General features: G+C 37.0%; 1 protein-coding gene across 8 annotated transcripts in view; it reads left to right on the top strand.

Annotated features, from left to right (window-relative positions):
- Positions 1 to 24,846, top strand: part of cog7 (component of oligomeric golgi complex 7) — a 62,042-nt gene that overhangs the window by 3,005 nt on the left and 34,191 nt on the right. For 7 of the 8 annotated variants that reach the window (XR_015524593.1, XR_015524596.1, XR_015524595.1 and 4 more), the window contains 15 exon segments: positions 87 to 235; positions 4,206 to 4,322; positions 6,763 to 6,931; positions 7,803 to 7,885; positions 8,041 to 8,163; positions 10,337 to 10,535; positions 11,478 to 11,605; positions 12,405 to 12,559; positions 15,853 to 15,969; positions 16,059 to 16,124; positions 16,817 to 16,997; positions 17,776 to 17,916; positions 21,073 to 21,156; positions 21,281 to 21,395; positions 23,271 to 23,414. Coding sequence is in view for 1 of the 8 variants with exons in the window: in NM_001077393.1 (NP_001070861.1) it covers positions 87 to 235; positions 4,206 to 4,322; positions 6,763 to 6,931; positions 7,803 to 7,885; positions 8,041 to 8,163; positions 10,337 to 10,535; positions 11,478 to 11,605; positions 12,405 to 12,559; positions 15,853 to 15,969; positions 16,059 to 16,124; positions 16,817 to 16,997; positions 17,776 to 17,916; positions 21,073 to 21,156; positions 21,281 to 21,395; positions 23,271 to 23,414 (1,971 nt within the window). In the remaining 7 variants the exon portion in view is untranslated. 8 annotated transcript variants of the gene reach the window in all.

The following is a 24,846-nucleotide window of genomic DNA, read 5'->3' as shown; positions in this document are numbered from 1 at the left end:
GTTGCTCTTAAAACTAGGATCGATGACAAGACTTTTGTCAAGTAGGGTATAATGCTGATTTGCTGTGTTTCTGTGTGTGTGTGTAGAGAGCAGTAATCAGGCTCTGCAGAATATGCCGCGTGTACTGAGAGATATTGAGGCTCTAAAACAAGAGGCATCATTTCTGAAGGATCAGATGATTCTGGTTAAAGAGGACATCAAGAAATTTGAGCAGGACACAGTGCAGTCTATGCAGGTAACTATAAATACACTAGGGTTGGGCATCTAAGCTATAATGCCGATCCGATACGCATCTCGATACAAAGAATACGATCCGATATATTAGCGATACATTTGTGACATATTGCGATGCGACACGATACGATTCACACCCATATCACGATACAATGCGATAATTCAGCACTAACTAATTAAATCAAGTTTATGAGTTGATGTAAAAGAGGATGCTGTGCCATTGAATGAGTTTGATTATTTATTAACCAAGCAAAACCAAGACTTTTTTTACAAACTGGCTTTTCTCTCAGAGCCAGAGTGTCAGTTTACAGTAGAGGGCCATTTTAGATAATATAGCACATATTATTGAAGTATTTTCAAGATAAACAGAATGTATAAGTGCAATATATATGATAAATGTATATATTTGCACTCTTTCAACATAAAGGTTGAGCATTGCACAACAAGAATTGTGATTTAACTTTTCAACTATGAAAACAAGTTTTACAAAGATATATTTTGCCACTGAATATTCAAAACTTAAGGTCGTGAACTAGCAGTGTTATGTTGCTTTGAAACATCACTGTCACTGTAAACAACAGGCTAATAAAAATATAACAAACCAGCAATCTTCTTGCTGTGAGGTGGTCAAACTACCCACTGTGCCACCGTGACACCCATTATTTTTATCATTATCATTATTAATAATAATATTATTATTATTATAATTAAATAAAAATTAACAGGAGGAGGTGTTTAAACCCGCCTAGTGCGGCAGTATAGAGAGGGCGGCGTCCGCAACACCAAGTTATATCCGCGAATAGGGCAGCAGAATAGAGGTCCGCGACACCCGCGCGTCCTCAGTTATATCCGCGCATAGGGCGGAAGAATAGAGGTCCGCGACACCCGCGCGTCCTCAGTTATATCTGCGCATAGGGCGGAAGAATAGAGGTCCACGACACCCGCGCGTCCTCAGTTATATCCGCTTATAGGGCGGAAGAATAGAGGTCCGCGACACCCGCGCGTCCTCAGTTATATCCGCGCATAGGGCGGAAGAATAGAGGTCCGCGACACCCGCGCGTCCTCAGTTATATCCGCGCATAGGGCGGCAGAATAGAGGTCCGCGACACCTGCGCGTCCTCAGTTATATCCGCGCATAGGGCGGCAGAATAGAGGTCCGCGACACGTCACTTCATTTTCATAACCGGTCACTATCGTTTTCACATTGTGTACCTGATACACTGAGTTGTAGTGTAAGTGTACACATCCGCAAATCCGTTGATAAGGCTTACTTTATGTAGGTCGATTAAATTATGCGCCAAAAACAGGTTGACAACACTTGTTAATAAATAAAAAATACATTCTATATTAAAAATATAAGCTGTATCTCGGAAAAACCGATGCATCTCGCAAAAACCGATGCATCTCGATTTGCTTCCAAAATTTCATTCATCCTCTGCTGCTCAACCGATGCACTCGCATCGTGCACGCGCATGACCGCGTATCGATACATATCGGTTAATCTTCCCATCCCTAAAATACACACATCCAAATCACTTCATATTTTGTGGATACAGGGATTGTCAGAGAGGGTGATAGAGATAACATACCATTATATAGTAATTAGCCTCAATTATTTACTTGATCTTAGAGTGCTCTTAGTATGTATTAGGTCAATGTAAGGTTGCAATTCTGCTCATAGCTGGTTTGGTTTTTGATTTATTATGCTTTTAACAAAGACTTTTTAAAACTCACTGTATGGACATATTGGTCCAAAATGTCTATCATATAAAGTAAGTGTCATGTTTTTCAACATTTGGAGACTTTTATTGAAGATGTGGTACAAGTCATCTCTTATCCTAATACAGAGGGGGAAATAAGTATTGAACACGTCACCATTTTTCTCAGAAAACATGTGTAAAGGTGCCGTTGACTTCAAATTTTCATTGAATGTTTAAAGCAACCAAAGAAATCCATGTATGCAAAGAAAACAATATTAATAGTTTACTATTTAAATTATGAGTAATAAAATGAAATGACGCAGGAAAAAAGCATTGAACACATGAAGAAAAGGAGGTGTAGAAAGGCAGTAAAATCCCAGACAGCAGCTGAAATCTCTCAGTAGTTCTTCAGCAAGCCTCTGCTCTTTCTCAGTGTAAATGATTATCAGCTGCTTCAGTCCAACATCTACATTAGCAGGAGGATGAAGATGAAAACTGGGTGGACATTTCAGCAAGACAATGATCCAGAACACAGCCAAGGAAACTCTCAAATTCTCTTAGAGAAGGAAAATCATGGCCCAGCCAATCACCTGACTCGAATCCAATTGAAAATAAAAATAATAAAGCTCAGATTTGATAGTTGAGACCCACAGAACCTGTTGAAGACTGTGGAAAAACTCACACCTGACAATGCATGTGACTTCATTCTCCATATGAGAGGTGTCTTTAAGCTGCAATCATTAAAAAAAGCCTTTAGAAATATTATTCCCAAGAAAAAACATGACATGTTCAAGAATTATTTTCCCTGCTGCATAATGATATATATATATATATATATATATATATATATATATATATATATATATAAATATATATATATATATATATATATATATATAGATATAGATATAGATATAGATATATATAGTATTAATTAACTGAATTTGCAGAATATATATATATATATATATATATATATATATATATATATATATATATATATATATATATGTATATATATATATATATGTAAATTACTTGGTAGGGCATCCGCTGCATAAAACATATACTGGATAAGTTGGCAGTTCATTCCGCTGTGGTGACCCCAGATTAATAAAGGGACTAGGCCGAAAATAAAATAAAAGAATGAATAAATGAATGAATGTAAATTACAATTTTTTTGTTTACATTTTAAATTATATGCTAAAAATATCCTCCTTTGTATCAGATCATTTTATTATTTTTTTATCTTCAGGGAAAACTGCTCAGCTTTGATGAACATAAAATAAATATATATATTTTTTGATATCTACACTAATACACCCACATAATATAATTGCACAATATTAATGAATTTTGCGCAATTTATGAATTTTAATAAGACAAAATGTACATTTTTTCCACATGCCAAACCTAAAATATGTGCATATTATATATATATATATACACACACACACACACACACACACACACACACACACACACACACACACATATATATATATATATATATATATATATATATATATATATATATATATATATATATATATATATATATATATATATATATATATATATATATATATATATATATATATTTTTTTACATTGTAGTTGCCAGCAAAATGATGGGTGGTTAACAAATAATGTTTGACTCCTTTTTCCCAAATTGCACTGGAATTAAATATTGCAGTTTAAATGTGGTTTAAATGTTTTGTCTTGAATGTTTGCTACAATTTCTAAATTGAGTCTAAAATAGATTGATGAAATGATAAAAGTACAAAAGTTTCTACACCTTTTCCCCCAAACTATATTCTGTTTGCATTAATTCAGCCAACAAAGATCAACATGTAAAATCAAATTAAAAAAATACAAAAATGTCTATAAGGATGCACAAGAGTGATAATATAGAAAATTCAGCTTTTAATCAAAGGAATAAATAACTTTTTAAAATATATTAGATCAGAAAACTGCATTTTTTAAATATATAATAATATTTCACAATACTACTGGTGTTACTGTATTTGTTTCTTTCATTCACTTGGAAAAAAAAAGTCATCTGGAAAACTTGGAAAACAAACCCAACTTACCCCAAATTTAGAAATTGCGCAACCAAAATAATTATAAAACATGCCGCCGAATATACAAATCATCATTTTATAGGTCATTACAGGCAGATATTGTACAAACGTCTCCTTTGTACATCAGCTTGCTCTACAGAATAAAGCATTGTTTGTCCAGCACAGTGATGCATGGTGTGTTCTGGCAGGTGCTGGTGGAGATTGACCAGGTGAAGTCTCGCATGCAGCTGGCAGCAGAAGCGCTGCAGGAGGCCGATAAGTGGAGCACACTCAGTGCTGACATCGAGGAGACCTTTAAAACACAGGTGATGATTACAGTTATGCAATTTGGCTGATGATTATTTTGTCTAAGAAATAATAACAATTACGCAATATTAGATTTGTTTCATGGTGACTTTGTCATGCTTTGTATTTATTAAAGAGTCATTACAAATTATTAAGTTTAATTGGAAGTTGTCACTTTATACCTTTTAAATTATTAAAGGAATTTATTGCATTCTGTAAATACTGCACATAGAAAACTCACACACAATAAGAAAACAATATGTCAGGAAGATTTGCTACTGAAAACTACTTTAGCTGTTTATTATTATTTTCTAAACAAGCTGTTGCCAATTGCTGGTGCTAGAAGTTTTTAAACTCTTTCTACTTATGACACTTTACACAAACAGTTTCACATTTTTTTAAATTTACATGTCTATTTATGGTTTCACTTGTGCCTATTAAAGGACACTTAGTTTGCCCCTTTTTTAATGATTTAATATTAATATTCTGGTTCTTCTGAGTGTGCCAGTTTAGGTTCAGTTCAACACACAGTTCAGATGTTTTATTATAATGTGTTAAATAGTGTCATGTTGGGGGCGTGTACACAGTTTGCTGTTTTAGGGGCGTGTTGCTTCACAGTTTCGGCTTCCCGCCCAACATAACAAGCGGGCGGAGCCAAGAGCTCCCACGCTTTGTTTTTACAACAGACAGGCAGACAGACAGAGAAAGAAGCTAAGCTATGCTAGGATGAGCATTCAGTCGTACATGTATGAGTCGGAAAACAGACCAAGCAGAGAGTTCAGACCCAAGTGCCGAGCTTGTACACCGAGACTAATAACCACACACACTAAATTAACTTTGACTGAGGCACCGAATGCAGCTGCTGACCCGAAGCTCCGCCGTGGGTTTCTGTCGGGGTACACACGGCACGCAAAGCCACTGACCTGAAGCTCCGCTGTGTGCACCCCGACAGAAACCTCCGCCGCACAAAGCCGCTGACCCGAAGCTCCGCCGCGTGCACCCCGACAGAAACCCACGCCGCGCAAAGCCGCTGACCCGAAGCTCCGCCGCGAGCACCCCGACAGAAACCCACGCCGCGCAAAGCCGCTGACCCGAAGCTCCGCCACGTGCACCCCGACAGAAACCTCCGCCGCACAAAGCCGCTGACCCGAAGCCCCGCCACGTGCACCCCGACAGAAACCTCTGCCGCACAAAGCCGCTGACCCGAAGCCCCGCCGCGTGCACCCCGACAGAAACCTCCGCCGCACAAAGCCGCTGACCCGAAGCTCCGTCGCGTGCACCCCGACAGAAACCTCCGCCGCACAAAGCCGCTGACCCGAAGCCCCGCCACGTGCACCCCGACAGAAACCTCCGCCGCACAAAGCCGCTGACCCGAAGCCCCGCCGCGTGCACCCCGACAGAAACCTCCACCGCACAAAGCCGCTGACCCGAAGCTCCGCCACGTGCACCCCGACAGAAACCTCCGCACAAAGCCTCCGCACAAAGGCGCTGACCCGAAGCTCCGCCGCGTGCACCCCGACAGAAACCCACGCCGCGCAAAGCCGCTGACCCGAAGCTCCGCCTCGTGCACCCCGACAGAAACCTCCGCCGCACCGAGCCGCTGACCCGAAGCTCCGCAGCGTGCACCCCGACAGAAACCCACGCTCAGAACTCCGAAATGCACGGTGCTGCGCCACGCAAAAGGCAAAAGCAATAATTCCAATTAGAGAGATAATATGGAGAATATTGATCTTGTGTTGAGCCCCATGAGCTTTTCACCAAAAAAAAAAAATAGAGCACGGGTGTTCCTTTAGTGATATCGCTTTGACTCACACGTTGAAAATGGCGGACGTGCAACAAGAAACTGAGGATATGATCGTGATGCAAGGCTGTCAATCAATATTGGTGGGCGGGGGGACCGCTCTTCTACGTAAAGTTGCGGTCGGTCTGAAAACCACTCCAATTAGTCCACTGTTTGTTTTGTTATTAAATTGAAAAAAAAAAGCACTGTGTGTTTATATCAGCCCAATATGACGGTCTAAACACTATACCTACACACGTGTCTGTCCAAACAGCTTGAAAAGTAGATTTTTCACCATAGGTGCCCTTTAAAGAAACTGCATCATATGTAGTTGTCAGAAACAACTGTGGTTCGATTAATTGACTGCAGTTAGATGGTTATTTTAAGGTAAAGTCTGTATGGAATCAAAGTTTACAATCTTTATTTTGCTAGAGCACATGTTATTCTTTAGAACAATTAATCTGTGCAAGTTAATCCACTGAAAAATAAAGTTTGCTTTGGTAATCTTCAATCAAAGTCTGACCATTTGCTTCTGCATTTGGATTGGCTCCTTCTCTGATGACACGGTTCAGACACAAAATTGGAAGTACATTAACTTACTGAAGTAAAAGTCTCAGAAACTTCCAATTTATGCCAACTTTAACAATAATGTGTGAACTGCTCGTGTGTGTGTGTTCCAGGACGTGGCTGTAATCAGCAGTAAACTGACCGCCATGCAGGGTAGTTTGGCGATGTTGGTGGACACACCGGACTACAGTGAGAAGTGTGTTCAGCTGGAGGCCCTGAAGAACCGCCTGGAGGCTCTGACCAGCACACAAATTGTCTCCACTTTCAACTCTCTTGCCACAGGTCACGCTCGCATCAGACTTATTGACCTTATTCTGTGATGTGGAAGTGCGCTTGTTTTAGAACTTCTGATTCAGTTCAGCCTATGGGAGAAATGACTAGGATTACAGAACGGCAGAAAACAGTCAAACGACTCGCTTTATAAACAAGTGTGTTCATAACTATAAACAAAAAGTAGAATAATATAATAAGAAAATATCAGTTTGCAACATCAAGCAGAATAACAAGCTGTTTTTGCCTAAAATCAATCTATCTATCTATCTATCTATCTATCTATCTATCTATCTATCTATCTATCTATCTATCTATCTATCTATCTATCTATCTATCTGTCTATCTGTCTATCTGTCTATCTGTCTGTCTGTCTGTGTCTGTCTGTCTGTCTGTCTGTCTGTCTGTCTGTCTGTCTGACTGGGCTAGTTACCTATCTATCTGTCTGTCTGTCCGTTTGTCCGTCCGTCCATCTTAACAAGACACCCTTTTTCTATAAATTCAATTAAGAAATACTTTATTTATATTAGCGACATGGAAAGGAGTATTTTTGTTGTACTTTTTAAAGTTTATACTGAAAATGTGATTTATTTTATTTATATCTTCAAACAAATGCAATTTTAAAAATAGAAACTTTTCAAAATTGTACATATCTCACAATATTACTGTTTTTACAGTATTTTTGTTTCATTCTGTAGCTAAGTTTAAAAAGAGTTTCTTTCAGAAACATGGAAAACAAACCTACCTAAGCTCAAATGTGTACATTTTGCAACCAAAATAAATTTTCAACACATGCTGCAGAATATGAGAATCATCATTTTATGTTTTTAATATGCTTTTATCATGCTGTGATGATGATCTTTATTTTTCTGTGCTGTTTCAGATCAAGCAAAGCTTTTTGTTAGAGTTTTTACCGAGATGGACAGAATGCCTCAGTTACTGGCTTACTACTACAAGTGCCACAAGGTGCAGTATTTTATTATTATATATTTTTTAATTAAGAGTTATCCGGAAATGATGCATGTATTTAAATCTGACACTGTACTGGACAATGTTTTATACACTTTTGTTTTATTATGCATGTGTGAACATAAGCATGAAAATCAACCTGTGTGTTTAAGGCCCAGTTGTTGACTGTGTGGGAAAGCATCTGTCAGTCAGACGCTCCTCTGAAACAGCAGCTCTCAGAGTTTTACGACACACTTCTGTCCACATGGCACACACAGCTTCAGTGGAGCAGCCAGGTAAAAAAATAACACACAATTTCTTTTTGTTCATTTGTTAAGGCCCTGTTTGACTCTAATTTTTAATTTTGTTGTCTATAAATTGAGATTAATGTGGATTTTAAGTATTCAATTATTACATAATTTAACGGACTTTTCTGACTAAGTAATTAGGAAAGTAATTTAAATGCAATTTTACTGATTAATTTTAGTTATTATTTAATTTTTGTAGTACAGTGGTTGTGTATATTGGAGTGAAACCGCTTTTTGAATGAGATCAAATGTTGGGCGGGGCTTAATTTTGTTCACTGGGAGTTGATTGGATGGTTGTGATTTACTATTGGTGGGTTTAATGGAAGTGAATTTAAAGAGGACCTATTATGCACATTTTTACAAGATGTAAAATAAGTCTCTGATGCGCCTAAAGTACAGGTGTCAGCTAGTTTCTGGAGGGCTGCAGCTCTGCACAGTTTAGTTCCAACCCTAATTAAACACACCTGATCCAACTAATTGAGTCTTTAGGCTTGTTTAAAACCTACAGGTAAGTGTGTTGAAGTGGGGTTGTAACTGTGCAGAGCAGCGGCCCTCCAGGAACTGGCTTTGACACCTCTGTCTTATGCTGAGTTCACACCAGACGCGGCACGCACGTCAAGCGCGAGTGATTTACATGTTAAGTCAATGCAAACACGTGAATAGACATCTATCTTATCGCCTGTTGTCGGTGTCCCAGGTGAAATCCCCCAGCAGACACCGACAAGAAGTTCATCAAACTGGGCTGGGCTCAGTCAGAAGCACCGCTGTAAACCTCCATCAGCCAGGTTCAGTTTCTGGAAGAGTCTATGCGCTTAAAGAGCTGGATGCACCTCTAAAAGGATGTAGTGGGCTCAGACACGGCTCTAAACGTATCGGCGGTGTTTATCATCTTTCATAAAGCACATAAACACTGTTATTTTCTTCATAAAATCCATGTTAGCCCTTTAGCTATGAAGCTAGAGTCACCGGGCAGACAGAAGCCCTGCCCATCACGCGAATCCGCGTCTGTTCTGAAGTGAATTTGACACGCGAATGAAGCGGTTGTTGACGGGCGAATGAAGTGGGGTTTGACGTGTGAATGAAGCGAGTAAACTCAAATGTTCACGCGGCTATTTACGCGCGATTTATCCGCGTGTACCACGTCTGGTGTGAACACAGCATCAGAGCGTGTGTGTGACTTTTTCGCTCAAAGTAGCCCACATATAATGATTTATAACTTTTTGAAACGGCCCCTTTTAGGCTTTGATCCTGATTGTGTTTTTGTTGACTTTAGCTTTGAAGGGCACATAGTTTTTCCCTTTTTTTAAAGATTTAATATTATTGTGAGTGCGCCAGTTTAGGTTCTGTTCAAAACACACAGTCAATGAAAAGTACACATGTTTGCAAACCCACCTAAAGTTACAAACAATGGCGCAGATGAGAGCGATCGTGGTGAATGTTGATCTTGTGTTAAGCCCAATGAGCTTTACATCTAAAAACAGAGCAAAAGTGTTTCTTTGGTGACATCGCTTTGACTAACAGGCTGAAAATGGCAGACATGAAACAACAACTGAGAATATGGTAATGCGCGCCTGTCAATCAATATTGCTGGGCGGGGCGCACTCCTATGTCAAGTTGCGGTTTATCTCAAAACCGCTCCAATTGGTCCACAGCTTTTATGTTTTTAAATTGAAAAAAAGGACTCGGTGTGTTTTTATCACCCCAATATGATGGTCTATACACTATACTTACACACGTCTGTCCAAACAGCTTGAAAAGTAGATTTTTCACCATAGGTGCCCTTTAAATTCAAATGAGCTTGTGCTCTCTTTAAAAAAGGGCGGAGCTACAAATGCCTGTGTCTCAGCATAGAGGCAGATTCTAAAACAAGACTATTGTCCTATGCTAATGAGGAAGAGATCATCACTAATGGGCGGTGCTTCCCCCGCAGATGATGCGTACAAAGTTAGAATATCAATCAAAGTGTTTCTGCAGACTGCTTTTATCAAGTGAATTATAAATAAATAAAACTAATAAATTTTTACCATTAGAGGCTGGTTATATTCACACACTGCTGACACACAACTGTTTAAACACCTTATAAAAGTGATTTTGCATAATACGTCCCCTTTAAAAAATAATGTATACACACACACACACTGTTTTATATGTGTGTGTGTAGGTCTTCAGGAACCCGTGTGAAGTGCTCACAGTGCTGATGATCCAGACGCTGGGGGCGATGGTGCCTTCAATCCCAGACTGCATTGCTGAGACTCTGAAGCGCTGCTCTGGAGACTGCCGTCTGGACGTGTTGCTGGAGCTTCATCAGACGGCAGCAAACTTCAGCCGCAGCCTGGAGGCGGCCATGCAGCCGCAGCTCGGTGTGTTTTAGTTATTTGACTGTTTATGTGTAGAGAAATTGCTGGAGTGCATCACAATGGAAATAAAGAGATTTGATACTTTGAGAAATTAGGTTAGTGTTTTCTAGTGACAAATATTAGCAAATAGTCACTTATTGTTTTTTCGAACACATTTAAGTTTAAAATTAATTGTGAAAATACAATAATATAAATAGATTGATTATAAATAATAATATATTAATGAAATAATGGATGACAATATAGTAAAATTTTGTTGTTTTAATTCATTATTTGAATACAAAAATAAATAACATTAAGATAATAAAATATTAAAATAAATAAAATATTATTTTTTTATTAATTATTTGAATGCAAAAATAAATATATTGAATTATAAATAATAATAATAAAATATTTTTTTGAAATATTCAAATAATCTTATATTTTAATAAATGAATACAAAAATAAATAAAAATGTCAAATAATAATAAGATAAAAATAATTTATTATTATTACATTTTCATTTAATTTATTTAATGTAATAAAATATTTAATAATTTAATTTAAAAAAGTTTGAATAATGCAAGACCACCCTTACAATGTTCTTTACCCTGCTGTTTTTGTTCAATATTTATATAATTTTTTTCCTTCTTAAATAGTATTGTAAACTGTCAGATATCGTAAGTTATGGTATTGTAAAATTGTTGTAAATAAATTTACAATAAAGTTTTGTAAATTGTATTTTAAATTTATACAATTTTAATAAATTAGAATTAAAATAAAATTATATTAACATTTTTTTAATTATTTAACAATTATTCTTGCTATTATTATAATTATTATTAGTAGTAGTAAATATTGTAATACTTAATTAAAATATAATGATGTTACTATGTGATATAGACTGTGTGTGAGAACGTGATGTTTTTTGTTCATCACATTCTTCGTGTGTGTTTGATTCAGGCGAGTGTAACCTCCTGAAGGTGGCAGAGCTGGTGTCGTGTGTTTATTCACCTTATAAGACTTACCAGATTCAGTACGGAGGCCTGGAAGAGACAAACCTGCTGATCCAGCTCAGTGCTGTTCCACTGGTGAGGCTTTACTGTTTTTTTTTTTTTTTATCTGACACAAATGATAAGCATACAGACGGATATGCAGATTTGTTTTTGTTTGTATGTTCTGATGTTGTTTGACCTGTTGTGATTTTATGGTCTGAACTAAATGAAAATAAATAAATGTAAAAAATATATATTAATAGAGAAGGTGGCACGGTGGCTCAGTGGTTAGCAATGTGGATCTCTGTCTCTCTTATTCAGGCATTTTCTTTTCGGCTTAGTCCCTTTATTAATCCAGGGTCGCCACAGTGGAATGAACCACTAACTTATCCAGCATATGTTTAATCAGTAGATGCCTTTCCATCACAGGGAAACACCCATACACTCTCATTCAAACACATGCACTATGGACAATTTAGCCTACCCAATTCACCTACACCGCATGTGTTTGGACTGGGAAAACCGGAGCACCCGGAAAAACCCCCACCAACACAGGGAGAACATGCAAACTCCACACAGAAATGCCAACTGACCCAGCCAAAGCTCGAACCAGCGACCTTCTTACTGTGAGGTGAACGTGCTACCCACTGCTCCACCGTGACGCCTGTGTTTTTCTCTCAATTCAATTCAATAATTGCTTTATTCGCATGACGAATTTTACAAATGTATTGCCAAAGCATTTATAAAGTTTAAATTAAAACATACATATATAAAAAATATAATAATTAAATACAAATATTAATAATACATCATATTATTCAATATATCATATTCATGTACATCAATAAAAATAATAATGTCTCTCTCTCTCTTACACTCTCTGTATGTGTGTTAGGAGCGTGGTGAGGTTCTGGACTGTGTATTAGAGCTCACACACTCGGTTCAGAAGGTGTTTGGTTTGGCGGCGGCTGCTGTGGATCGCTGTGTGAAGTTCACGGATGGTCTCGCTGTGTGTGGGCTCATCAAAGCCCTGCGCGCGCTCTTCAACAAGTATGAATCATGCACACACATTTACTACACTTACACAGACATAAACACACTGCCCACAGGTCAGCATGCTGCTTTATTCTTTTGCAGTGATGCCAAAGCGTTTTAACAATGTGTGCAACAGGGAATACTATTAGATTTTCAGAGAAATGTCAAATAAATTAAAATAATTTATGTAGTAAATAAATTTACATTTATGTTTAGTCATTTAGCTGACGCTTTTATCCAAAGCGACTTACAAATGAGGACAAGGAAGCAATTTACACAACAATAAGAGCAACAATGAATAAGTGCTGTAGGCAAGTTTCAGGTCTGTAAAGTCTAAGAAGGAAAGTACTAGTAATTTTTTTTATTTTTCTATTTTATTTATTTATTTTATTTTTTTGAGTACAGTTAGTGGTTTATCCAGAGAGGCAATTCCAGATTAGGAAGTGAAGTGGAGACTAAATAGTTGAGTTTTTAGTCGTTTCTTGAAGACAGCGAGTGACTCAGCCGTTCTGATGCAGTTAGGGAGTTTATTCCACCAAGTGGGCAGATTGAACGTGAGCGTGAGCGAAAGTGATTTCTTCCCTCTTTGGGATGGAACCACGAGGCGACGTTCATTCACAGAACGCAAGTTTCTGGAGGGCACATAGATCTGCAGAAGTGAGAGCAGATAAGGAGCAAGGCCAGAAGTCGCATTGTAGGCAAACATCAGAGCTTTGAATTTGATGCGAGCAGCAACTGGCAGCCAGTGCAAACGGATGAGCAGTGGAGTGACATGTGCTCTTTTAGGTTCATTGAAGACCACTCGTGCTGCTGCATTCTGGAGCATCTGAAGAGGCTTGATAGAGTTAGCTGGGAGCCCGGCTAGTAGAGAGTTGCAGTAATCCAGTTTGGAGAGAACAAGAGCTTGAATAGATAATCAACTATGCAAATATGTACAGTTTAAGTCAGAATTATGAGCCCCCCTGTACATTTATTCCCCAACTTCTGTTTAACAGTGAGATTTTATTTTTCAACACATTTCTAATAACTGATCTTCACCATGATGACAGCACATAATATTCGACTAGATACTCGACTACAATAGAATGATGACAGCACATAATATTCGACTAGATTTTCAAGATACTAGTATTCAGCGTAAAGTAAGATTTAAAGGCTTAACTAAGTTAATTCAGCAAGTTATTCAAATGCATATAACATAGAAAAACAAGACTTTTTCTGTTACCTTCAAGTTATTAATAACATTACAGATTCAGAAGACATAAAAAGAATATAATGCGGATTAATTTGGCCAGCGGAGAAATTAAAATGGTTGTGCCGGACTGAGTCTGGTTCTCTCAAGGTTTTTTTATCATGACTCTCCTATCGGTGAGGTTTTTTTTCCCTCTCCGCTGTCGCCACTGGCTTGCATGGTTCAGGATCAGTAGAGCTACGCATTGATGAATTTGCTCTTCAGTGTTTGGACTCTCAGTAATGATTTAAACCACACTGAACTGAACTTAAACACTAAAAACTGAACTACCCTGGTCCAATTACTATGACCCTTTATGCGAAGCTGCTTTGACACAATCGACATTGTAAAAGCGCTATACAAATACAGCTGAATTGAATTGAATTGAATTAATGGCACCAGGTTAAACTTTAATTGTTATTTGTTTGTTGTTTGTTAGACCCATGTGACGTGTACTGCCTAATCTTGGCCAGGACGCTCTTGTAGAAGAGATTTTTACTCTCAATGCGTCTTTTAAAAGGCCATTACAAAGAAATGTCTCAAGATAGAGACCCCATCTGGAGGTGAACGGCATGATATTGTAAAAGAGGTGTATGATATGGAAGTACTGACGCATTCTTTGAGACAACAAGCCTATAAAATTTCTGCATATGGGATAAATGGTTAAGAAGAAATGTAATGTTTTATTTTTATTGTGATATTTTTATTTATTTATATCTGGAGCCTGTTGATCTTTGTAACTCTTAACAAAATAGTATTTAACAACATTTTATCAATGATAACTATGAATGTAAATAAGATTGTATTCGGTGACCATTAACACTGTGTATATTGACAAGTCAATGACCATTAACTGTATTGTGTGTCTTTTTTGTTTTCATGTTACTTTGAAAATGTTTTTTTTTTTTTTTTTCTGTACGGTTTTGAGAAAAGAAAAGTTCAGCAATTCATGTGTGAGTGCCATGAAGGTGTCAGAAAGTTTAACCTGGTGCCATGAAATCAATCTGCTGCATCTGACACTATTATGGAAGTAATAGCATCAGATTTTATGGGACCAGGTTAAACGTTCTGACACCTTTATGACACTTAAGTACATTAAAAATAAATTCAGGCCACGACTGAAACTGGATAATGGCCTCCGAGTGGCGGTCGCCAAAAATACAGACTTGCAATTACAGAATTGACTTGCAAATAAAGGTGCACAAACACCAATTGGTCAAGGTTTGTATATTTATAACCACCACCAGGATATTGGGGGTCATGATTCACTGACATTGTTTTTTTTTAAGGTGTCACAAGCTAAAAGGTTTTGACTTCAACTGTGTATTTGGTTTGTCATGATACTGGAATTCAGTACCAATCGATACTGAAATTCTTAAAAAGTCCAATACCCGCTAACATTTAAGCACTGTTGAGTGCGTTCTTAAACATCGCTGATTTGGCATTGTGTTCAGTTGCTCAACAGAAATTACTGTGATTGGCCGTGAAGGTCATCAGTTCACCAAACTCACCGCTGTTAACTGAGTGTAACCACACATACAGGGACGTTTTTAAAATTTCAGTATCGATTGGTACCGAACTCTATTATCATGAAATCCCTACTGAATATCTGTGCGTTTGTGACATGACATTTCTGATATTGATAATATTAATTACAGTTATACATAGTGTAGATTTTGTACAGTTATGTAAATTAGTTTGCATATTTGGGGCAGAATAAACAGAAGTTTGTTGTCACAGTGTTCTTTAGGAGCCCAGGATGTTTTTTTTTTCTCTCTCTCTTTTTCAAATTCAAGTTTAGAAGAGCTTTATTGGCATGATTTGACTCATATTGCTAAAGAATTGCAAATTACATCAACAATTCATAAAATAGTATAGAAATTATATAATACATATAAAGCAAATAGACATTTAATAAATGCATAGAAGAAAAAGGCTAATATGATTATTAAAAGGATAATGAAAAATAACTTAACTATATACAAATAATAATAAGTAAATACAAATAATAATAATAATAATAATAATAATAATAATAATAATAATAATAATAATAATGTTTCTCTCTCTCTCTCAGGTACGTCTCAGACTTTTCTGTCACCCTTCAGTCAATAAGGAAGAAGTACAAGCTAGAGGACACGCCCACTTCTGAGGTGTTTACTGAAGATTGGACAGCTTTTCAGAACTCTGTCAGGTGGGCGGGGCTTATTTAATTAGTACTGCTAAAAATCCAATTGTGTTTGTGTGAAAGTTTGTTAATGTTTTTGTTCTTGTGTTTTCTAGAATCATCGCCACCTGTGGAGAGCTGCTGAGACAGTGTGGAGCATTTGAACAGCAGCTCTCAAACAAGTAATTATTTTACTAAATTGTCTTGAATTTTTCTTTAATATTTGGATATTTGCAGTATCTGTTTTTTTATTATTATGCCTATCATTTTTTTTATTTATTATTTAAAAAATGTTTTTGAAAGGCAACAAATGTGAAAACTTGCATCAGGGTATAGTTTGAAAAAAATGCAACATTCACAAAACTATAAATATAAGTTTTTGTAAAATTTTTACCATTTTATTTAGATTTTTTACAATGGAGAAATCTATTGGGAATACAAGAAATGATCCTACCTGTGATGATGATGTACAAATGATATGGAGCAATTTTATCAATAATAATATTAGTAATATTCTTAATGATAATTTAAATACTTTAATGTAATTTAAATAGTAATGTTTGTTCATATAATAGCATATTTTAAATCATTTTTAATTATGATAATAATTACATTACAAAATCAACTTCAGTCAGACAATAATAACGTTTAACTTTAGGCTCAAACAGCAATGTTACACACTAAAGGGAACTGAGGATGTAAAACGCTAAATAATAATAATATTCATATCATTTCCCGACAAAACTGTCTAGAGTGTAAAAACATCAGCTACATTTAAGGGTCATAGTAGCTAACTTCCACTAAATACTGATTTGGAAATGCTCATCTGCTGTATTTTCTGTCATATATCATAGTTCTGCATTGTGATTTGCAGGATCCTGGGGAGGGCGGGGCGTTTCCTGTGGGAGGGGTTTAATCCCAGGAGTCTCACTGGTCTGCAAGAGGGTGTGGCTGAAAGGAGGAGCCAGAAGAACCCCTGGCAGGAGTACAATTACCTGCAGCAGAGCAACACAGCAGAGTACAATAACCTGCTGGAGACGCTGCACTCACTCAAGGTCTGCTTTATATACAGTGCTGTAACACTTATACACCAACATTAATGCTACTCTTTACACCAGGTCACTTCATGTGATATTTCTGATATCATGGAAAGTAATGGTGGAGATCGCCGGACACTAGTGAAGTATAAAGCCTCCTGATATTTAATTAAATCGCTGTGTTTCCGAAGCTTTAGTTGACGTAACCTAATTAAATTTGCATATAGCACTAGATTTGATGGGATTTGGAGATGCGTTTATGTGGTCAAATGTAGAAGGAAATGTTTTCACAAACAATAAGAAGCTATCCCATCCACCCATCCACCCATCCATCCATCCATCCATCCACCCATCCATCCATCCATCCATCCATCCATCCATCCATCCATCCATCCATCCATATATGTTTTTTTGATTATTGTTGTCTTCCTTAATTTTAACAGATTGCATAGTGTCATAATATCTGAATCACAGTGAATTAAAGGCAGTGTATATATATATATATATATATATATATATATATATATATATATATATATATATATATATATATATATATATATATATATATATATATATATATATATATATATATATATAATTTTTAAAAATTAAAGCATTTAAGAACTAAATACAGTATATGTTATATATTTGGCTGACTTTTGTACTTGCATTATGTCAAATGTTTGTAAAAATCAATGTTCAAAATCCATAGTAATCAGTAAATCGATGTTTTGATAGGTCATTAAATCAGTATTGCAAACACTATTTTTTGCATGTATGATTTTTGTTTTAGGAGAAAGGAACAGGAAACTCCAGCTTATTGGCCGAGACTCGCGCCGCTCTGACGCGTCTAAACCAACAAGCCAATCAGCTCGCCTTCGACTCTGTGTTCTTGCAAATCAAACAGCAGCTTTTCCTCCTCAACAAACCAGAGGTCGGTTTGCACCACAGCTATTATAGTTTTGCATTTTTAAATCTGTTTTTATTTCAATGCTATTTTAAACTTATTTTTCATTTATTGTTATTTTAAAGGGCATGTATTTCACCTCTTTTTCAAGGTTTAAGCTAAGTCTTTTGGGTCAGCTCAAAATACCCATCAGACTATTTATTATACCTTTCTGAACATTGGGATTTTTAACTCTGAGCACACTGTAGCTGTTTTTGTTATCTGTGCCTTTAATGCAAATGAGCTGGTTCTCCCTGCCCACCGTTCAAACATGCCTGTCAGAGCAATACAGAGAGATCTCTGTGGCTCCATTTCCATGTAGATGAACAGCACAGTGACAGAAAAGAAAAAGAAATACTACAATATAAACTTCTGGATAATTGATGTATTTGTTGTGGAGTAAATGAAAGCCTTTCTGGAATAACAAATTACATAGTGCTTTTACTGTCTTTACTTCATTACAAACATTCATGTTTTAAAAATGTTTGAAACTAGTCTTTGGGCCCTATCATACACCCGGCGCAATGTGGCGCAAGGCAATACTTGTTTGCTAGTTTCAGCTTGGTGCTAGAGTGGTTTTAAGGCGTTGCGCCACGCTCTTTAAATAGCAAATGCATTTGCGTCCATAGGCGTTCTGGTCTAAAGAGGAAGGCGTTCTGAGGCGCACTGCTGGCGAGTTGCTATTTCGAGAAACTATAATAGATTTTTCATTAGACCAAAACAAACCCGGTCTAAACTCCAGCGCAGAGTTGCGCCTCGCTTACACACTGCTTAATAGCCTACACACAAGATGTAGAGCAATACGCAAATATCTTTACATATAAAAAAAATTTAATATTATGGATATATATAGGATATAATAAGAATAGATATAGGATATAAATATAAAGGATTAAAATATTACAAAACATTATTTTCTAGCCTACATAAATATGACAATCCACTGCTTTTTTGCCTTGATCTCCGGAGGCTTTTTCAGTTCATTCATAACAATTTGCTTTTGTATAATGTTATTATTATTAGCAGTATTATTTATTATATCCATATTTATATTTGTTTATTAAAAACAAGCTTAGATTTGCCCACCTGTCAGGTTTTAGACCATATGGGGCACAGCATGTGTTTTAGGATATAACTCAGGTTTTTGATCACACTTGGTTATTATTGTTCATTTATTCGTTTGCTGGAAATTAGAACTGAATTTAGAAATAGTTTTGAAATGAATATTTGCGCTTAACAAACAAAATAAATTGTTTATAGGCTAATTGATGTCTGTGCGTAAAGGTTTCCCTATCCAAGAGTGAAAGTGATCCATTATCTCTCATTCTTGAGCGGTAGATGCTCTGTTTAACTGTTTTCTGTTTAAAAAAGCTGTTAACTGTTTGCTTGTGAAATGCTCAGTTTTTCCACTTACACATACTTTACGTCCTGTAAATAGCAAATGCGCTTATGGTTTGACGCAGCGGGCTCTTAAAGGGAATGGGAGATGAGACTCTGATTGTTTTTTTCTCAAAACACACTTGTTACAAACCCCTGATGTTAGTCTAGGGTTGTGGGGTTTGACATTTATTTAATTAAAATATATTTATATAAACAGCGAATGAGTGGAAAGACAACCAAAGTAATGGCAAAAAAATGTGTGCTTTTATTTACAATCCCAAAGTGAACAACAACAATGAATTAATCAAAAATAATAAAGAAAAAGTAAGTAGGACAAAAATATACTATTTACAATATGTACAACACTGAGACAAATAAAGACGGGGAAAAAACAAGAGAGCTGGCAGAAGGGACGCGGGCGGCGCTAAAGAAATGAAAAGAACAAAACCCAAAATAAATCTAACTCCCCAGAAGCATCTAGCTAACTAACTATGTGAAAAACAGTATAATTAACACACGAAGATCTTCCGAGTCCTAACTTTCTACTCTATCTATCCAAAAAGTACAAGGCGTGGCGCTCGCCCCTAACCTAGTGTACTAGACAGCAGAGTAGTCCTAAGTGTTGTATGTCACGTGACCTTCTTACTTGTCCGATTCGTCCAAGCCTCGTAAACAACGATAAACTAAGAACGATGTACGAATAACGGACGGATAACGTGCACACAGAAACGAGCAAGCAACAACAAAACACAGTTAGACGGGTTATTTCTAAACGCACGCGATAAATACAAACAAACGACAAAGCAGAGAAAGAGAAAAATGCAAGGAAGGGAAGGCGAGTGGTCTGGCGCGCTCTTTTAACACGGGTGGTCTTTGCTTATTGGATGTGACGTAAGAGTGATGTAACCGGGGAGGATTGACTGACAGCTGAATGGACCAATGAACAGAACCTGAGAATACATGAAAGCAGATATGGGAGAACAGAGCGAGAGAGAAAAAACACAGAGAAACAGAGCACAAAAAACACAAATACAAAACAACACCTATAACTCATTAAGAAAATAAACCCTTTTAGACCATGCGCCACGGCGCAAAGCGGATTTTTCCGTCCTTAAATGAGCAAATATGGATTCTGACATGCCCTGAAAGCGTTTGCGCCCTGCGCTTTCCGTTTTGCGCATGGACCGTCAAAATAGAGCCCTTTGAGGTGCTGCTGATCACAGAGAGCTGAACAGATCTTTTAATCCCTGTTGCTTTGCGCACGTTCTGTCTAGTGGTTAGGATTATATGTGTTACTACTGAGCCAAGTTAATATGCAGCTGTCAATCAATTTGGTGGGCGGGAAACCGCACTCCTACATCGCATTTTGGTGGGCCTCGAAATTGCAGGGATTTGGATCCTATTTTAAAAAAAGAGAAATTGTATCACTCCAGTTTGACTGTGGACAAACTATACCTACACACAGTTCTGTCCAAACAGCCTACAAACGATGATTTTCATCATGGGTGCCCTTTAAAACATTTTTTTCAGTAGTTTTAGCCTTATTTATATTTTTAAACAGGAAATGTTAGTATGAACATGCTGAAATCGATTACATTTTAATCACTGTTATTGGATCCAAAAACACAGGAGAACAGGACAGTCAAAAACCATACAATCATAGTTTTAGTTTACATTTACTGAAGTAATCTTGGTTTTCACAGCATTGTAAAGCAGACCTGCAAAACATCATGCTTGATTTATTGTGTTGTTGTCTATTTGAAGGCTCGCGGCTCTGCTAGTTTGGGTGAAACGCTAACAGATGATCTTCCGGCCTTCAGTCTGTCACCGCAGGAGTACATCACTAATGTAAGACAATATTAAGACCTCGTTAGTCCATGTTTAACACAATCACCAGACGCTCCTACAAGGACGAACAGCAGCCAGAGATGTTGACTGTAATGACACTCTTGGACTCTGTGTTTGTCTATAGATCGGTCAGTACATCATGTCTCTGCCTCTGCATTTGGAGCCGTTCGTGACTCAGGAGGATCCGGCTCTGGAACTGGCCTTACACACCGGCAAACTGCCTTACCCTCCAGAACAAGGTCCAACAATTAGTTTTATTTCATTTAAAAATGGTTGATTTGATATTCTGGGTTCCCACACTTCTTGAAAGTACTTGAATTGAGCTATGGTATCAAGGCCTGCAACCTACAAACACAGGTCCTTGAATGGGCTCAAATTAAATAAAATAATAACTGTGTTGTTGATGTTATTTCAACAGTTGTACTGTGCTTTTGTCTAAAACAGACTGATAATATCCGATGGCCAAAAAGTGATGCACATTTAAATAAATTGCTCAAATATTGATGTCTGTGACACAGCAAGCCCAGAGATTGTTGTGTACACCATCATTTTTATAGATAATTCACTTTAATGTGTGATGTGACTAACAAGTGGCCATAAACGAATATTTTCTCAATTCAAATGAGCAGCGGCTTGGACCCATACACCGTATTCTATACATCATGACTTAACACGCGGATATTATTAGCATAGTTTTTTCGTTTGGCAGAACTAACCATTGTTGTCCAATGGCTTGCCAAATTAACCAAGTTAATCCTTTAAAGGCTCTATCATACACCTGGCGCAGTGTGGCGCAAGGCGCGGCGCAATAGTTGTTTGCTAGTTTCAGCTTGGTGCAAGAGTTGTTTTGAGGTGTTGCGCCAAGCTGTTTAAATAGCAAATGCATTTGCGCTTATATGTGCGCCCATAGGCGTTCTGGTCTAAAGAGGAAGGCGTTCTGAGGCGCACTGCTGGAGCGTTGCTATTTTGAGAAACTATAATAGATTTTTCATTAGAGCAAAACAAACCCGGTCTAATCTCCAGCGCAGAGTTGCGCCTCGCTTACACACTGCTTAATACACAAAAGATGTAGAGCAATAAGCAAATATCTTAACATATGAAAAAATTTTATATTAAGGATATATATAGGATATAATAAGAATATATATAGAATATAAATATAAAGGATTAAAATATTACAAAACATTATTTTCTAGCCTACATAAATATGAAAATCCACTGCTTTTTTGCCTTCTTCGTCTCGGGAGGCTTTTTCAGTTCATTCATAACAATTTGCTTTTGTATAATATTATTATTATTAGCAGTATTATTTATTATATCCATATTTATATTTGCTTTATTAAAAACAAGCTTAGATTTGCCCACCTGTCAGGTTTTAGACCATATGGGGCGCAGCATGTGTTTTAGGATATAACTCAGGTTTTTGATCACACTTCGTTATTATTAATCATTTATTTGTTTGCTGGACATTAGAACTGAATTTAGAAATAGTTTTGAAACGAATCTTTGCGCTTAACAAACGAAATAAATTATTTATAGGCTAATTGATGTCTGCGCGTAAAGGTTTCCCTATCCAAGAGCGAAAGTGAAAGTAGATCATTTATCTCTCATTCTTAAGCGGTAGATGCTCTGTTTAACTGTTTTCTGTTAAAAAACCTGTTCACTGTTAACTGTTTTTTTGCTTGTGAAATGCTCGGTTTTTCCACTTACACTTACTTTACGTCCTGTAAATAGCAAATGCGCTTATGGCGCGACGCAGCTGGCTCTTAAAGAGAATGGGAGATGAGACTCTGATTGGTTTATTTTCAAAACACACCTATTACTCAATAAGAAAATAAACTCAACCCTTTTAGACCATGTGCCATGGCGCAAAGCGGATTTTCCCGTCCTTAAATTAGCAAATATGGATTTCGGTTGTGTGCATGGACCGTAAAAAAAGAGCCCTAGATGTCACTTTAAGCTGAATACTAGAATCTTGAAAAATATCAAGTCAAATATTATGTGCTGTCATCATGGATAAACGATCAGATAAATCTGTTATTTGAAATTAGTTCTTAAAACTATTATGCTTCGAAATGTATTCTTTCTGACATTGTGTGTGTGTGTGTGTGTAGGTGATGATGTCCCAGAACTGGAAAACACTGCTGATTATTGGCTGGGTTCAATCGCCAGAGCCACCATGCAGACGTACTGCGACGTGATCCTGCAGCTTCCAGAACTCAGCGCTCATCACACCAAACAGCTCGCCACTGACATCGGTGAGGACGCTGTTACTTTATTCATCATGCAGATTTTCAGCTCAAATTTACAGAGGTGTTCCTGTTCAAAATGCACTCTCCACCATTGTTCTTGTTTTGAATTGTTATTTTTCTTGAAACATGTCTACACATACAGGAATTATTCATAGCCCTGGCAAACTCAGACTTAGGGCTCCTACACACCGGGACGTTTTTTAATTGCGTTTATCGTCAGCGTTTTACGAGACGTTTTTCAGTGTTTCAGTGTCCAAGCGGTTTTCACTGGCGTCAAGCTGAAGAGTATGCTAAATCACTCTTTTGACGTTAGATGGCGCTGCACAACTTTAAGCTTCTGACATCCGCTTATAACACAGAAGAAGAGGAGGAGAGGAAGTTTGCACGTTTGTTTATAAAGTTACTGGTGACTCGAACAAGCATAGATGGTTGAAGCAGCAGCTCCAGCTCTAGCGATGAAGAAATGATTAGTATTCACAGAGCAATAAGCAGCTCCATGTTCATATGGCCTCTGGGCATCTTCTTCAGTGTGCGCTCGCATTGACAGTTTTGTGCTTGAGCGCCTCCAAGTGCTGTTTACAGTAACTTTAGCAGCTTCGTGCACGTGAGCAAAAGTGCTGATCTGATTGGAGGAGAACAAAAAAACGAGCATGAGGCGTTTTTTTTTTTTTTAAATGACACTTTTGCGCCTGGTTTGTGCGTTGGTGTGCTCAATCACATTGACACCCTTTATTTAGTTATGAGGCGTCAAACGTCGACAGAAAACGCGAGCAAAAAAACGTCTCGGTGTGCACGGGCCTTTAAAGTTTTTCTTTAAATGTAAATAAAAGCTGAGAATTATATATTTTTCCCACAATGATGTCTCTTGTACATCCTCTTATTATCATTTGGGAGAGGCCAGCGTCATTTCTGGTCAATAAAAACTTGCTGGTTGAATAAAAGTAACTTTAAGGCAGAATTTGTCAGGGGTTTGAATAATTTTGGACTTGACTATACATGTCTTTTTTATGGGACATTCCAAAATGTGCATAAAAATAAGTGGAACAGAAAAGAAGATATTTTGAAGAATGCTGTAACCATTTAGTTCCATAGTAGAAAAATCAAATACTATAGAAGTCAATGGTTACAGGTTTCAAGCATTCTTCAAAATATCTTCTTTTGTGTTCAACAGAAGGAAACACAGTTTAAAAGTACTGAGTAAACAACTACTTGCAGTAAATGATAAAAATTTCCAAATTTTAAAAGTAGTTTTATAAAAAATTGTTTATAAATAATTGTTATACTTAATATATATATATATTATCGCTGTCAAAATTAACGCGTTAACGCATGCGATTAATTTTAAATAATTAACGCGTTAAAAAAATTAACGCAATTAACGCAGTTCAGGTTTTTTTTTACTTCCTGTTGTGGTGGACATGTGTTCAACATGCAATAA

Source organism: Danio rerio, chromosome 24 (genome assembly GCF_052040795.2).
Source record: "Danio rerio strain M-AB ecotype USA chromosome 24, GRCz13ab, whole genome shotgun sequence".
In the NCBI taxonomy this organism is placed as follows: domain Eukaryota; kingdom Metazoa; phylum Chordata; class Actinopteri; order Cypriniformes; family Danionidae; genus Danio; species Danio rerio.
The sequence above is the reverse complement of the archived record's forward strand: the minus strand, read 5'-3'. Positions and strand labels throughout refer to the sequence as shown.